At 41.1% G+C, this 18,184-nt stretch overlaps 1 protein-coding gene across 2 annotated transcripts in view; it reads left to right on the plus strand.

Moving 5' to 3' along the window:
- WDSUB1 (WD repeat, sterile alpha motif and U-box domain containing 1) overlaps positions 1-18,184 on the plus strand; it is an 885,392-nt gene that overhangs the window by 827,656 nt on the left and 39,552 nt on the right. For both annotated transcript variants that reach the window (XM_044074750.1, XR_006365236.1), the window contains exon 10: positions 9,516-9,656. In XM_044074750.1, coding sequence (XP_043930685.1) covers positions 9,516-9,656 — 141 coding nt within the window. The remainder of the gene's footprint in view (positions 1-9,515; positions 9,657-18,184) is intronic.

Consider the following 18,184-nt stretch of genomic DNA (forward strand, 5'->3'; position numbering starts at 1 on the left):
AGACAATATGTCTGTAGTGTGGTACATAACCAAGCAGGGCGGAACAAAGTCCTACCCCCTATGTCGGGAAGCACTCAAACTTTGGCAATGGGCGATCTCCTCTCAACGGTTTCTGATAGCAATGCACATCCCCGGGAGGTCCAACGTCATAGCGGACAGACTGAGCAGAACAATTCTCATGCCTCACGAGTGGTCTCTAAATCAAGCGGTAGCAGAGAGAATTTTTCAGAAGTGGGGCCAGCCTTGCTGCGACCTTTTCGCATCCCCTCAAAACAGCAAGTGCCTCGACTTCTTCACTCTCTTCCCTCTACCAGGCCATCCCCCAGAGACGCTCTCGTCCACGATTGGCCTCGGGGTCTTCTATACGCATTTCCCCCCTTTCCGTTGATTCCGCAATTAATTCAGAAAGCAACCGCATTGAGATCCAAAATGATCCTCATTGCTCCGTATTGGCCTCAACAAGTATGGTTTCCATTCCTGCACCGTTATCTACTGGAACAGCCCTGGCATCTGGAACCCCTTCCAGACCTTTTGACCCATCTAACGGGCAAGCTGCACCAGTCTCTTCGTTCCCTCAACCTCACAGCTTGGTTGCTCCACTTCCAACAATAGCCAGGCTTCCCTTTATTTCTCTTCCTGTCCGTGATATCATTCTTGCTTCCCATAAGTACAATACTAGAAAGACTTATGCGAGCAAATGGAAGCGTTTTTCGTTCTGGGCAGAAGCTAGGTCCGTAGATCCTTTTAATGCACCAATTCATAAAGTTCTAGATTTTCTGGCGGAGCTTTTTCATTCAGGATCGTCATCGGCCACTATCAAAGTACAACTAGCGGCCATTGCAAATTTTCATGTGGGGCTCTCGGAAGCAAATATTATGTCCCACAAACTCTGTAAAGCTTTCCTCAAGGGCATCTTCTTGCTCAGACCTCCCATTAAGGATCCTCCTCCACAATGGGATTTAAATTTAGTATTAACATATTGATTCTCCCTCCCTTTGAACCTGCAGCTTCTTGCTCCTTCAAACTTCTCTCTTGGAAAACTCTGTTTTTGGTGGCTATAACATCTGCCAGAAGGGTATCGGAACTCCAAGCCTTGTCCATCCGTCCCCCTTATTTGGTTTTTCATAAAGACAGGGTAACTCTCAGAACGAATCCTTCCTTTCTACCAAAAGTTTCTTCTGAATCAAATCTGAACCACACTATTGACTTGCCTGTTTTCTTCCCAGATTATTCAAACAGGGCTGAACAGAAATTACTTTCCTTGGATGTTCATCGTCAGCTGCGGTATTATTTAGACAGGACAAAACAATTCAGAAAATCAGAACAGCTCTTTCTCTCTTATGCTGAAGGAAAGAAAGGACTTCCAGTATCAAAGGTAACTCTTTCCAGATGGTTGACATCCATCATTACCTTTGTCTACGAGTTGAGACACAAACAACTTCCGTCTAGGCCTAAGGCTCATTCAACCAGGGCACTATCAACATCAACAGCCTTTCAAGCAAGGTTACCATTAGATACCATATGTGCAGCAGCTACATGGGCTTCTCAACATACCTTTATTACCCATTACAAGCTCAATATAACCTCCAGAAATAGAGCTGACTTTGGTTTCACCGTACTCAGGAGTCTGTTCCGTTGAGCCACCCAGGACACTATGCTAGAGAATAGAGTATTGTTAGAGTATAATGTACAAGTAACAAATAATTCACACATGTAGCAGTCACTAGAAAGCAAAGAATGTAATGTTTACACAAGTATAGAACTGTATGCATGTATGTAATATCTACTACTCCTGTGATGCAGTAATATAGTAAAAGATCAATTCAAGTCTGGCAGTTGGCTTAAGAGATTAATGAGCTGTTCATAAGCTGTTCCCTTTGGTCCAGTGGTACAAATTTGATTGCCCCAGCCTCCATTGCTTAACTGTGTGACTCTGAGCAAGTCACTTAACCAGACCCCGCTCCTGGGCTGAGTCTGAAAAAGGTCTACGGAGATCAGTGCTATACCCCAGAAAACAAAAACAAATACAAAAATAAATAAATAGTGATGTCCATAAAAGGGTTCCTTCTTGACTCTGTGTCATACTGTGTAAATTTTATGTTTATTTTTCAAAGGAGGGCATTTAAGACTCAGTGATATGTTTAAAACTCAATGACTTTAGAAGCAAAATATCTGTTGGTGTAACAGGTAACAGCAGAGTTTCTTAAGTAAGAGGCAATGATGTTTTTGTCTACTGTCTGAAAAGTGTTTGAATTGCATTATGGTGTAACAAGCAACAGCTGGATGTTCATCATGTTTCACTGTTGCAGTCATGACTGTAGGGTTCTCCCCTGCCGGCAGGCAGTCCTCAGTCGGCCAGAATCCCAAAGTCTGGGTCCGGCGTCGGCTGTTCAGCCATGATCCCTGATGTCAGACCGCCAGAAGTACAAAGCTGACAGCCGACGCCATGTTCTCCAGTCTTTCTTGCCGTGCGGTGATAGCAGTTCGCAAGTGCCGGTCGGCTGACTCCTGATAATTTTTTCTAATCAAACTTCAGTCCGAAGACATTCTTCTCCTACTCAAAGCTAAGTACCCCATTGGGGAAACTTTTTTCTTGCTCCAGTCCGATGTCAGAAAAAGTTAATAATTGTATTTCATGTGGGAAGCAAATACCTCATAAGGATTTTCATTCTGACTGTATTCCTTGCTTAGGCCCTGACCACGACGTAGCTAGTTGTCGGTTTTGTGCTAGATTCAATCAACGTACTATTAAATGAAGGTACGATTTTGCTTTTCATTACTTCGGTAGGCGTTTTAATTACAAAATGTCGTCGGATACAGTTCCGGCTACCGGAGTTCACAAATGACGCAAGGACAAAGACAGGCCTCCGAGGTCCAAATCAGACGATATCGCACAAGCAGAGCCAGCTTCAGGTTCGGCTGTCGTCAGTGAGGCGCTTTTGCAGCCCCTGTCGTCGGCCATTTCGGAACAGATAGCCGAAACGGACTCCCACGAGGAGCCAACTAGGCCTTTGAATATTTCTGTTGCAGGACCTTCGGACAATGCTCCTTCGGATGGGTCTGGAACCGCTGTGCAGGTACCAGCTTCCGAAGGGGTTTTCAGGCCTACTCAGCTTCTAATAAAGGCAAAGCCAAAGACAAAGGCAAAGACTCCCTCCAAGTCAAAGACTGCAGCCCAGGCCTCTTCTGATCCGGCTCCCAAGTCTCAGAAACAGTTACTTAAGATGGCGGAGGACTTAATTACTGTGATTAGGGGTTCACATCCCCCTCCAGATAAAAGGCCAAGGCAGGAAGTTTATTATGACTCCTCTGTTTCTTCTTCTGACCAGGAATATTCTTTCCCCCCTCATGAGGATTCTGATGCTGAGGAATCCATTCCTTCAGCTTCTCCCCCTGAGGATTTCTCTTTTGGGGAAACTTTGCATGAAATGAGGGAACATTTCCACTGGGAAGGACAGGAGTATTCGGAATCTAAGAAAAGACTAAGGGATTTTCATCTTGTTCCCCAACATAGACCCCTGGCTATTCCTCCTATTTTGGATATTGTGGATGATGCTTTTTCGGAGGCTAACTTAACTCCTGACTCTTTTCCTCCAGCTCCTGTTAAGCCAGACAGATACTATAGGGTTCCTGATTCCCACCAGTTTTTATACAAGAACCCTACTGCTGACCCTGAAACCATTTCTCAGGGTCCTAAGGGCGTTAAGGCCGCTTCTGCTAAAAACCCCTTTCCCACTGAGAAGGATTCCAGATCTTTAGAAAGATGGGGCAAAAAAGTGTACACTTCTGCTACTTTATCTATTAGGGCTTTAAACTGTCAGTTTCATATGCTGAAATACCAGCAATTTCTCCTGTCTGTTTTAAAGCAAAAGCTAACTTCCATTTCCGCCTGTGCAGATGGTAAGGAACTACATGACTTAATGCATGCCACTGAACAAGTTGGGAAGCATGGGTTTACACTGTGGATTTGATGCCTTGGAGGCTTCTTGTAGGGCTGCTGCCTCTGGCACAGTAATTAGAAGGCATGCATGGTTAAAGGAACAAAGTTTGCCAGATCAAGTAAAAGCTAAATTATTGGATGCTCCTGTTCAGCATAATGTTTTGTTTGGATCTAAAGCTGAAGAGGTGATTAAAAAGATGGAGGACAAGGCAAAGTCCATGCAAACAGTTAAAGATTTCTTACAAGTACAGCCACCCAGATTTAATAGGAATTGGCCTACAAAAAATTGGTCCTTTCCCAATTCAGACAGGCCTCAGAGGGGTAGATACAGACGCCCCCGAGGTAGGCCTCAAACGCAAGCCTCTTATAGACCAAGACAGTGGACTGCTTCCACCCCTAGGGGAGGAGAAGACAGGCCGCAAGCTCATAGAAAACAGACTCAATGACTCCCTCTGTTGGGCTGTAGGAACTTCTTGCCTGGAAGCCCCTCTCGGAGGAAAACTTTCTCTTTTTCACCTAAATTGGACTCATGTAACCCAAGACAAGTGGGTTCTGGATGTGGTTTCAAGAGGTTACAAATTCCATTTTCATACCCTACCAAGGCCAAGCGGATGGCCAGATCTTCCAAAACATCAATGGTCAGATGCCTTAAACCAGGTGGAAGCTCTCTTGACTATGAAAGCCATAGAACTAGTTCCACTTTCAGAGATGGGACAAGGTTTTTACTCAAGGCTCTTTCTAGTCCCCAGGAAGCAAAATTCATGGAGACCCATTCTGAATCTGTCACCAAAATTCAAGATGCTTACTCTACAGCAGCTACTTCTAATGCTGACCAAAAATGCATGGATGATAATTTTGGATTTAAAGGAGGCATATTTACACATTCCCATCAGACAGGAACGCAGAAAATACCTCAGGTTCAAGGCCGGATCGAGGCACTATCAATTCTCTGCGCTGCCCTTTGGATTATCTATTGCGCCCAGGGTCTTCACCTAATGCCTGGCTCCAGTAGTAGCTCATTGCAGACTCAAGGGAATTCAAATTTACCCTTATCTGGATGACTGTCTTATTCAGGCAGACAGCAAGGATGTCTTACTCCAGCATCTAGAGTTTGTTCAGAATCTTCTCAAGTTCCTGGGATTCACTGTAAACATAAAAAAGTCAAATTTGACACCCTCACAACAGATAATTTTTCTGGGCGCTTCTCTAAACACAACAACCCAGATGGCATTTCTGACATACGAAAAACAATTACAGCTGGCTTCAACTTTCAAAACCTTGGCAACTTTAACAAAGCTATCTGCAAGGAGATTCCTGCAGGCTCTGGGTTACATGGCCTCCTGCATCCTTCTCGTACCATATGCAAGACTACATATGAGGAAAATACAGTGGTACCTAAAAAGTGTATGGTCTCAGCATTGCCACAGTTTAGACATACTGATCTCCATCCTGCCTTGTCTTCAAAAGGAATTCCTTTGGTGGTCCAAGGCATGTACTCTAAACAAAGGAAAACCCTTCTGTCTGCCTCCTGCCACTCAGATACTAACCACGGACGCCTCAGATTATGCATGGGGAGCCCATTTTCATGGCAACTGTCTGCAGGGCCTTTGGACAAAGGATCAGAAGCACCTGCATATCAATTTAAAGGAAATGTTAGCCGTTCAGAAAGCTCTATTGGCCTTCAGGAATCTTCTACAACCAGGACAACTACTGATACGGACAGACAACACCACAGTTATGTGGTACATAAACAAGCAAGGGGGATCTCATTCCTATCCCCTTTGCAGACTAGCTATGGATCTTTGGAACACAGCTCTAGCTTGCAATCTGGACCTTCAAGCACAGTTTCTACCAGGGAAGCAAAACTTCCTGGCAGACAGTCTGAGCAGAAACCTTTCGGATCCACACGAATGGATGCTGGACACCGAAATATTCAAGATGATTACAGCAGTCTGGGGATGTCCTCACATAGAACTCTTTGCATCCCACCTCAGTCATCAACTACAGATTTTTTGCACCAGGACTTTCCACGATCAAGCTTGGAAAGTGGATGCACCATCATTCAGTTGGAGAAACCTCTTGGGATATGCCTTTCCGCCTCTTCCACTTCTTCCACGGGTATTATTAAAGATCAAGCAGGACAAGCCCAAGATGATAATCTTGCTGGCCCCAAATTGGCCTCGACAGTTTTGGTACCCAACACTGAAAAACCTTTGTCTGGAGCCCCCTTGGGTTTTACCACAGACTCCAAACCTTCTGTCCTAACACCAGGGTCAGATTCTACACTCCCATGTCAAAACTCTCTGCCTGGCGGCCTGGTTAATACAGGATCTTTGATTCATTCTCTTCTACCGAAGCAGGTTATGGATGTCATTTTAGAAGCCAGACGTCCTAGCACTAGAAAATCTTATGCAGGAAAATGGAAAAGATTTTGTTCCTGGATGCAGGCTCAGGATTCTGATCCTCTTATTCCTAACATTCCTCAGATTTTACTTTACCTGACAGACCTCTTACATAAGGGTCTCTTTCTCTTCCATAAAGATACATGCCTCTGCTATTTCTGCTCATTATAATACAGACCCTCCAATCTTTTCCCACCAGCTCATGAGACAATTTCTTAGAGGAGCTAAGAACTTAAGGCCCCCTAGATCTCCTCCCATTCCTGCTTGGGATCTCAACTATGTTTTGGAAAAGCTCACCTTACCTCCTTTTGAGCCTGCTGCCACATCTGACATCAAGTTTTTATCTTGGAAGACAGCCATCCTGTTAGCTCTGACCTCTGCCAGGAGGGTTTCAGAGTTGCAAGCCCTTATGGCTGTGGAACCTTATATTATTTTTCATCAAGACAGGGTGTCTTTAAGGACTAATCCTACTTTCATGCCTAAGGTGGTTTCCAAAATGGCTGTAAATCAAACTATTCACTTGCCAACTTTTTTCCCCACTCCTCAAAATAAAGGGGAAAGGATCTTACATTCCTTGGATGTACACAGACAACTACGTTTTTACTTGGACAGAACCAAGGACATCAGGAAATCAGAGCAATTGTTTGTTTCTTATGCTTCAAGTTCCCAAGGTAAAGCCATTTCAAAACAGACCATTTCTAAATGGATTGCTCTTGGAATCAGATTTTGCTATTCACACCATGGAAAGCAAATCCCAGGGAGTATAAGGACTCACTCTACCAGAGCTGCTGCCACTTCAGCTGCCTTCCTCAGGGGAGTTCCTACCAAAGACATTTTGGAAGCTGCAACTTGGAGTTCAGTGCATACTTTTTCCAAGCACTACAATCTACCTCTCTACTCTAAGTCTAGGGCAGGCTTTGCTTCTGCAGTCTTGCAGGGTCTTATAGCCGCCCCCTCTACTTTATGACCACCTCCCTTTCATTCTGCTTTGGGATTCTACCCTACAGTCATGACTGCAACAGTGAAACACAATGAACATAGTACAGTTGTGTACACTTACCATAAATGTAGATGTTCGAGTGTCTTCACTGTTGCAGTCTGGGTTTCCTCCCTCCTGTCCCTCTTATTTTTCTTTTGTGTGGTTCCTTTTTTCACCCTTCTTCTGAGGTGTATTTGCAAAGGGTATGGGACCTTACTCATTTTGGAACTCCTGACATCTGGGGCAAGAAAAACTGGAGAACATGGCATAGGCTGTCAACTTTGTACTCCTGGCGCTCTGACGTCAGGGAGCATGGCTGAACAGCCGACGCCGGACCCAGACTTTAGGATTCTGGCCGACCGAGGACTGCCTGCCGGCAGGGGAGAACCCTACAGTCATGACTGCAACAGTGAAGACACTCGAACATCTACATTTATGGTAAGTGTACACAACTGCACTTTTTCTTAAATATGAGACAGTGATATTTTCTACTCTCTGAAAAGTGTTTGAATAGCATTATCCTGATCTCAGTTTTCTGAAGTACTGCAGAATTGCTAAGGGCATTCAGTGACTTAATTCATATTCAATAATTTGAATTGGTACACATTACAGTGACAGGAAATGCTTATTTAGGGACTATAATTACATTGCAAGGGTGGGGCAAAAGGTGCAGCCTCCCTGCTTTCAAGGTGTTGGGGGCATGATTATGAAGTACCACTTGGGTGTCTGTGCACACTGGTATTCATCTCTGAGTGTTGATACTTTGCATTTGTGGTCTGTATGTGTGGCATTCAGACTGTAACAAGCCATTTGTTACATTTGTAAGAAGTTGTTACAGTACATGAGTGGGAAGGAACTTTTTTTTTCCTCTCCTCAACCTAAAATTGAGGGGGGCACCAGATCAGGGGATGGCACTTAGTGTCAAACTAACTACACCTCTGGAATTGACACATTAATTCATGTGGCTTGTCTAACTTCATGTCTAACATTATGTGTACGCCTTTAACTAATTTAAGTTAGTGAAGAATTTGATCAACTTGAATCTCTGTATGTTCATGTAGTGATGAATTTTGTTGTAGCATCAGGCAAAGTTGCATTTTGTTTAGTCATGACTAGTTGAGGGTTTCCAGACATAGGGTCTGTATGCAGAGTAGCCTTTTACAGTGGATAAGTTGTTGGTAGTACCAAAGATCATTACTGTTTTCAAAGATTTGACGGTAAACATTTTCAAGGATTACCATTTCCAAGTAAGACTAAAATCTTGTTATAAAGTTTATTTTAAGGTTGTAAGAAAATGTAAGCATGTTACTTAATGCCACATCGTCTGCATAGAGTGCAGTTAATCTTAGGTAGATCCCAGAGAAGATTGTTAATGAATGTAAATGAAACAGCAATGGTCCGAGCACTAATCTTTGAGGGACTCCCATTGTAAAGCTTCTTGCATTCTAAGAGAGAGTAATAATCACAGTCTGAAAGTTTCTGTTGTATAACGTTCTTGAGCCTCTGTAAGACTTTCTCAGACAACGCAAAGTAAGCAAGCAGGCCTGTGGAGGAGAGTGTCTTGATCGATACTTTCAAGGACCTTGTTAAGATATAAAAAAGATGGCATATGTGACAAGGCTGTCTTCCATTTTAGTCATTGGTTGGTTGCAGAGTATATTGCAGCACTTGTACTGTACTGTGGACAGCAGCATTTTGCTCATCTATAAAGATGCTATGTTTGATACAGCGTGATGGTCTGACAGGTTCAAACACTCATTAGAGAGTAGCACAGAGCCCGTATCCCAGGGACTTGGGTTCATAAACATGTTAAAAAAAAATTGGGCTGGGTTTAAAGGGAAACTAGCAAATCTTATTCTCATGGAAAGTATACATTAACATCTAGCCAGCCTGATTTGAAGAAAATTGCCCTTTAGTTTTGTACCTTTCTATAGACATACCCAATTATTCATAATGAATACGTTGCACAAGCAAATAATTCTGAGAGTGCTTGAGAGATGGTTGGTATGGATGATGTCATGATATTACAGAACAGAGAATTATAAAAGCACTTTCTCATTCAGCTTTTATTTGCCTTTAAATGTACATAGCACCTACCAGTAAAAAGCTGTTCTTTTCAACAGTTAACAGGTATATATATATACAGCATGTTATTTCTTTAAGTGTGCAACTTCCGTGAATTTTTTTTTTCAAGAGTCATTAGGATTGCGTAATAAAGTGCTGCGGAAAATTGAAGAACTGAGGTCTCAGCTTCCATCAGAACAAAGCGGCATTCCAGATGAGTTCCTGTGCCCTATAACAAGAGAACCGATGAAAGATCCTGTCATTGCTTCAGGTATTTATATTTAAGTGTTTTACTTCTGTGCATTTTAAGTTAGTAGACGCATTAAGCAGATGAAAGGAGAGGGCATATCTAAACATCTTGAAAGGAAAACATATCTGAATGTAGCAGTAATACTTCTTTAAGCTGTAATGAGCTATACTGTGGTGGTGGTGCTGTGGTAGCGCTGTCGCCTCACAGTAAGACGTTGTCCCATTCGAGTCTCAGCTAAAGCGTCTTCTGTCTGGAGACATGCGTGAATGGGCGTACCTTCGTTGAAGGTTGTGCGTCAGGGCTGGCAGCTCGGCACGTAAAAATCTACTGCCAATCATTAGCGGACCGGAGTTCCGCTGTGGCGGGCCCTAACCAGGAAAAGCCGAAAGACACAACAACAACATATATCCCCCATTGTTTCTTTGTGAATTGCTTATCCAGTCTCTCCTCATAATTCTTCCTAACCTTTTCTGATTAATTCTTACAGGTATCATGCATGTATTTTATATGCCTTACTAATTACTCCTTTCTTAACAGCCACTTCTGTTCTAGATTCTACTAAGAACTCTACCAGTGCTGGTCTTCCATTTAAGTTCCTTCTATTTCTTTCTCTTGGCCTGTACTCTGCTATCAATCCTTGATATGGAAGGTAATCTCCAACCTGCAGTCCAAGTAAGTTCTTTGCATCTACCCATTCTATTACCTTTCCCTCTCTAGTTATTTGCTCCCAATAGCTTGGTTCCTTTGCCAGTTTTCTCTAATACATTCCCGCCTCCTCTTGCCTGTTGTCTGTATCCCTAATTGCAGTCACACCTATCGGCAGAATCTCCTTTCTCCATTCACGTATTGACTTAGTTCTTAGAATACCAAAAACAAACTGGTAACAGGAATGAAGAAAACCAACAAAAACACATAGTCCTGTAGGACAACAGAAGCAAATCCAACCAAGTGTAAAAAAACAACTGCACTTTATTCACCAAAAGTATCAAGAAAAACACCAGAGTTAAGTGTTTTCATCATTTAGACTTCATCAGAACTAACAACCAAACAATTTATTTTCCTTATATACTAGTTTAAAACATTTTAACCTATCAACTCATAAGTTAGTGAATTAGTTGGTTAGTTGATTGGTTCCCACCCCCTTCCAGTTTAAAATTTCAATACAAAACATCCAGTGAATCCAATATATAAACTCATATAAAAATATATGCACATATGTAAAGACTATAATATACCATAATATAAAAAATACATGAAATAACATTTTGAATAATGATAAATAAACATAATGTGTGTGTCTGTGTGTGTATGTATATATATATATATATATATATATATATATATATATATATATATATATATACCTACAAAATTAAACTCCTAAATATCTTAATTTCATTATTGAACTAATAGAACAATAATCATCGAGTCCAGGTGGGTTATGGGCATCTAAAATATGTTGCCATTATTGTTCTATTAGTTCTATGTTTTATGTTAGATTTATCAAGTACAAAATAATGTCATCTACAATTAGAGCTCAGAGCTTCAGAGATTCTGGTGCTTCTCCTCCTTTTAAAATTCTTCTTCCCAACACCCAAACTCCACAGGAATACCATCTGTTTGTAGAGACTTCCCTGATTGATTATACATCACCATTTTTATCTGATCTCCTTCATTCTTAGCTATTAATTGTTGAACCTTATCATTTAACCATGACATAGTTACATTTTCCATAAGTATTTCCATGTGTGCTTTTATCTTGGTTTCATTTCATTTGGTGGATTTTCTTCAATTTTTATTTTTAGCAGCTTTACTGAATTATCACTCAAGATACAGGCAAACATACATTTATATAAAAGAAAACAAACCATATTAACATATTCCCAGTTGCAAACATTATACATAACATATAATTTTTTGTATATTTGTCATCAATTCAACATTACAGAATTGATCAATTCCTGCCTTCCCTCATAAACCTCACTCCTCCGCCAAAACATTATTCTGCATGTATTGTTCCCACAATTTCAATGTTTTTCTATGTAATTTGCTCATACCCTTTTCTAAGGATCTCATTTCCAGTTATTTTATCTGTGTTACAATATGCAGTACTTCAAATACAGTTAGTTTAGACTCTGATTTCCATTTTCTAGTATTTGCTTTTTTGGTAGCCACCAAAATTAAACCAACAAGGCCTAGGAAGTTCAGATCATGTATCCCAGCTCAAAAAAATAATTTCCTTAGTTACATCCGTTTGCTCACCCAGTATTTCTGACGGAATACTCTGTAGGGAATTTTTAAAGTCTGCCAACTTATTAAATTCCAAAAACCATATGTTTCCAGTTACATCTTTCTTCCCCATCATATCTCCATATTTGCATTCTACCTGAGTAAAATTTCTTTGGCGTCTGCTTGGGTATAAAAATACTTATGTACATTTCCAAGCAAAAATCCTAATTCTTCTAGAAATGCTCTGGTGTTATCAAAAATATTTGCTTAACAACCTTTATAAACTCATGCATATTATTGAAATATTCTCTTATTTTTCCCTTTAACAGTCTGCAGTTGCCCCTCTTCTAGTTCTGTGGGATTTCCTTTGTTGTGTAGTACTTTAACGTTTTTCAGCCCCTGTAAATAATTCTGGGTCTATATTATATGTTCAAAGTTTTAAAACTTCGACGCTGATATGATCAACACCATATGAGCAAAGTTTTAAAACATCAAATATATAATAAAAATAAACAAAATCAAAAAAAACTACCTGAATGCTCTGAGCAAGGGGGGCAAGCCCCCCTGCACCCCCACACCCCCCCATACTTAAATATACCAACTCCAAGATCGCACTACAGTGAAGTAAAGGGAAATATTCCCTACAGCGATCTCCGTTGAAACTTTCGAGCTTTCAAAAGTTCACTCATATGGTGTCGACCATATGAGACTTGAACTTTTGAAACTTCGAGCTTCTGATGTAGACCCAATTAATTCCTATTATTTTTCCCAATATCTCTTTCTGTTTTGAAATTTCTACCCTGTTTCTAAACTCAGTTTTCATTTTATCCCACTCAGTAGCTATCCCTTTGGAAGAAAATTCTATCTTCCCTAATAACACTTGAATAATTTCCACTACTGATTCCTTAAATATTTCTGTTATTTCACAGAAAGGTAGAAAGGCACTAATGTCTCACTTTTACTTCATTGCCCTGCATCTTTATCTTAGTTGTTATTGGAACTTGATCTGAAATAGTTACTTAGTATATGCCAAAGCTTGGAATTAAATACACATAATCCTATGAAATATCATTTATATTCAGTATGTCCAAGTTATTGTACGTTGAGGGGTAATTTGTAAATTGTGTTTGAGTTTCTAATACTGAATTCACATCTCCCATACCAAATATGCATTGTTACTTTGTTTACCTGAGTGGTACATTAATCATAACTGACTATTTGAGGGTACTACCCTGATATATATTCTCATATAGTTCTTCAGAAATCTACCCACTTTTACATTTTTCCTTATAGGTCCCCTTGATACAGCCTCACTTTTGCAAATCAAGTTCTAGTCCCAACAATAAATAGTGATCCCTTTTGAAAATGGATTATTTCTTCCAACAATTTCTTAAGCTCCATAACATCAGTTTTTGGTGGAATATATATATATATATATATATATATATATATATGTATATATATATATATATATATATATATATATATATATATATATATATATACATATATATATATATATATATATATATATATATATGTGTGTATACATGGCAGCATACCTCTCAACTTGGAAACATAAAAAATCTGGGCAAGGCCCATGAAAAATAGGTACAAATCTGTACGCTGATTAACATATAATTTACATACATAATTACATAACCCCACCTATTCCAATGGAATTGTGGGATGCCAACTTTCAAATGCAAACTGAAGAACAGACAACCAAAATATGGCAACAGAGTCCCCCTACAGCCATTCCAATGTCCCATTACCTGGCTATTTTGCCCCATTTACCATAAATACTAATGTGTGCATACTGCTTTACTTCAACAATGGTTATTTGGATTTTATTTTTACATTTTACAGAACAACAATGCACAAACACTAATAGACATCTGCTAAACAAAGCAATACTGTCTCACAATAAAAATAGACTTGGCATTAAAACCTCTCTGCCCTTGAAACTCACATTCATTGAAACAGCATTGAAACCCACACCACATCCAAAGAAAATGCATCTGGATAGTGGTGGATAAAGATTACCGTTGGGCTGTTTTCAGATCATTGCCCCTTGCACACAAAACAAGAAACATACATGTGTGTTCTTTTCTTTGATACAAGTTCCTGATTTTATTAAATTATATTCCTTGTATAATACAGCACACTTGTTAGAGCGCATTTTAAATTTATTGTTTGAACATTTTTCTAGTAGGCTGTACTGTAGGCAATCAAACAAAAAATGCATGAACCAATAATGACAAAACTGCCCAATTTAGAACATTTCCATCATAAAAGTCTACTTCCACACCAACACTATAACTAGAATGACAGTAGTGTAAGACAGGCATTTTGCACAGCTTCTCACACTTATTTTCAATTTCATTTTTTGGAGGGGGGGGGGGACAAAAGGCCATAAACCAGCAGGGAGTATTCTACTGTAGTATTCTACTGTAATAGCTAGTCTTTTCCAATAATACAAAAATCTGTAAATACATTGGCACACAAAGCAGAGGGAGAAAAAGATGATAAAAGATGTAAAATGTTCCCAAGTAAGGAGTTTTGTGCATCACACTGATGCAAACACATAGCACAAGTGCACAGTGATTGGGACATACTCATTTCCACATGGTGGACATAGAGAGGGTCATGCATTTAAAAAGGAAGGTTTGCTAAAATGTGTACAAATCTTGGTAGATTATATTTACTCTAACATATGTGCTTGATACCATCTATTTCTCCATAGTATTAGCTCTTTAGAAATTTAAGAACTAAAACAATTTTGCGTAATTATGTAAATAACTGTCCATAAGATTGCAAATATAATAAAACAGTTTGGGCAGCTGTTTTAAACTGGTATTTGAAATTCCATTGGCTTTGCTTAATGAAACTTGTTAGATGTAAAGCTGGACAAAATAATTTTTGCTGTGAAATTTAACTGTTGCACTACTTTGCCTTTTATGTTTCAACAGTTTTATTGATTTTATATTAAAATACAAGCCAGGAACATGAAATACTGCCATTGAATAAAGCATTTAGTCCTAGAATGTACAAAGGCAGTGCCACAACAATAGCATGCAATTAGAAAATTAGCTTGTAAAATGTTAAAAATCATGCTTACAACAAAGCCCCAGAGTCAGGGTGTACCCTTATAATAGCATTCGAGAAAAACAAATCAGAAACAGTACTATTAATTCAGACATGAACACTGTAAAGGCAGAATGTAGCATTACTTGAGTTGAATAGCTTGGCTGTCACTGATATGTATAATACTAGTGACACACATGAATGTACTACCACAGTCCTTGAAATGTGCAGCATCATAAAACTTTTGTTACGTAATCCAAATGGTTAATGTAAACAGAAAGGAAAACCATGTGGGATGGCAGGAATTCACAAGAAAAGGCACTGCAACTAAAACGGAAGTAGCTATTTTTTTAGTGTATTTAAGTTAGATCGAAAATCTAAAGTATTATATGTAAACTTTAGATTAACATACAATGTTAAGTTGTCTAGCTCGCCTTCGTTCTTGCTGGTTGGGATTGGAGCCGATCCTCGGCTCCGACTCTGTCATCTTCTATAGCTCGAGAGCTGTTTACTGGCTCGAGGCTACCCTTTATCCCATGATGCCTAGCGATAGCTACCCAGATCTCGTTTGCTGCTTCAACTGCGAGGTGTTGTTTTTCTGGCTCAGGCTTGTATAAAGTTTTTTGTATAACTTTCTTACTCTAGAATTCTGTATTTTCAGTGTTTTATTGTTAACGATTAGTCTTGTTTTTTGTTATAGCTAGTGTTTAGTTGTAGTATCCCTTCTTTACCTTGTAGAACTCATTTAACTTAGAGAGTTGTCCTCCACCCCCCCCCCATCTTCTTCTTGTCAGGTTAGCCGTCTTTCATAGGCTAGCCGTTTAAGTTAGAGGCTTTCCTATAAAAAAAAAAACCTTTGTCTATAGTCTTGTAGTATAGTGTGTTTTGTGTAGACTGTATTTTGCTTTGGCAGCTGTTGTTGTATTTGTTGTTTTCTTCTTTCAGGATGTCGAAGGAATCCAAAGTGTCTGGATTCAAGAAGTGTGTCTCATGCTGTCAGAAAATGTCTCTGACAGATGGACACACTTCTTGCGTCTATTTAGGCGCTGTGCACCTGCAGGACTCTTGTTCTATCTGCCATGCCTTTAGTCCAAGAGTCCTGCAGGAGCGTAAGAATAAGCTTATTCTTAGCGGTCTTTTAAAATCCTAGGATTCACCGGCCAAGAGCTCTCAGCCTGTGAAATCCCCTAATTCTACCAAGCCGCCGGCTCTAAGTTCAGAGCCGTCCTTGGTTCAGACTCTGCCTTCTACTTTGGTTCCAGCTGGTACCGATAAGACTATCTCCCTGTTGGCTCCATCAGAAACTTTGGAGCATTCGCGGAGCCACAGGAGGCTGAGGTCCCCCACCGATCCTCTCACTCCTCTCGATCCTCTAGGTTGTCCGATCACGATGTGGAGAGAGTGGTTAGTAGGTTGCTAAAGTCGCAGGCACTTGCCAAGATGTTGTCCAGCCCTCCTCAACAGATGTCGGCTCCGGCCACTTCTATCGATGTTCCTCCTCCAACTCCAATGAGTTCGGAGCCGGAGTTCATTGGGGTTCGAGTAATGAAACCGTCGGCATTGTGGCAGGGACATCTTCGATGTTATGAGGAGTGTACTGGCCACTGAGTCAACTCCACTATCGGCCCGTCCCCTGTAGTACCTGTGCCAACCTCTGCTCCTCCTTCAGACCCCAAGTGTAGGGAACTGGCGCTCCAGGGCACACCATTGGGTGTTTCCTCTTCTTCCGAGGCCTCCCCTGATCATTCAGAGGAGCCCCCTTGTAAAAAGAAGTGCAAGAGGAAGCACATTGACTCCCCTGAGTCTGTCACTTCTGATACAGACTTAGATGATTCAGAAGGGTCCCCGAGATCCCCCTCTGAAGATGTTTCCTTCTTGGACATCCTAGAAATGCTTAAGCAGAGGGGGAACTGGAATCCCCTAGCCCCTACTGAAGATGAGTCTGTATTTCTGGATGCGTTCAGTTCCCGACCTTCCACCTCCTGGGTTTCTTCACCTTTCGATCCACTTATGGCAATGGTGGCTCGAAAGGCTTGGTCAGCTCCGGATACAGTGGAACCAACTCCAAGTAGACCAGGCAAATTCATCACAGCACCCCAGGATAAGCAGTTCCTTACCAAAGGTGTTCCTGTTGATGCCATGGTGGTAGCAGCAGCCACCAAAAAAGAGTTAGCAGAGACCTCTTCATCTGTCCATCCTCCTAACAAGGTGTCTAGGACCATGGACAGATACGGGAAGCGAATGTTCGCTTCAGCGACATTTTCTATGAGGTCACTGAACTACTTATGTCATTTTACCCGGCTTCAGAGGGATCTCCTTAAAGAGCTTGGAGATACCCTTCAAGATCCATCAGCTGAGGGGTCTCAAGCTAAAGTAGCTTCCCAGCTGGCAACACTTAATTCCGTAGTTAACTCCTCCATGAGGCTCATTTCCTATGCAGCCGATGGTGCGAGTAGAGCCGCAGGTATGGGTGTAGCCCTTAGGAGGCATGCATGGATGCGGCTGTGTAATTTTGCGGAACCCTTTCGAGCGTCATTCACCAACACCCCCTTTGATGGTTCCTTTCTTTTTGGACCACAGGTGAACGATACTTTGACTAGGTGTGAGCAAGAAAGCAAGACTCTCTCTGCCGTGGGAGTCTGTTTTACCACTCCTTCTAGACCAAACCCCAAAGGTCAGAAGAGTGGCAAAATGTGGTTCCGAAAATCCCAGGGAGCCTTGCCTGACACAGCGATTTTTCCTCCAGGGGCAGAGGGGGAAACAATAATAACAAACACCGCCTTCATGGCAGAGAGGGTCCGCAGAACCAGGGCAACAGAGAATCCTTCTCTGATAAGCCCTTTCAGCATCCCTGAAGGGTTGCCCGGCTGCTCACCTCTGGAGGCAGTCGGGGGAAGACTTTCACTGTACCCAAAAGCCTGGCAAAATTTAACGCAAGACAGATGGGTACAGTCCATTATATCTGGAGGTTACAAAATTCCCTTCTGTCAACCCCCCTTACTGTCAAGGAAATCCCTTCCAGATGTTCCACCCAATCTGAAGGACCAAGCAGTAATAGAAGTCTCAAAACTGTTAGAAAAAAAGAGTCATCCAGGAAGTCCCGGCAGACCAGCATGGATCCGGAACTTACTCAAGGTTCTTTTTGGTACCAAAAAAGACAGGGGACTGGAGACCGATTCTGGATCTCAGCAGACTAAACAGGTCTGTACAAAGAACAAAGTTTCGGATGGTCA

The sequence above is a fragment of the Protopterus annectens genome, chromosome 6.part0 (genome assembly GCF_019279795.1).
Source record: "Protopterus annectens isolate FY-2018-M chromosome 6.part0, PAN1.0, whole genome shotgun sequence".
Taxonomy (NCBI): Eukaryota; Metazoa; Chordata; order Ceratodontiformes; family Protopteridae; genus Protopterus; species Protopterus annectens.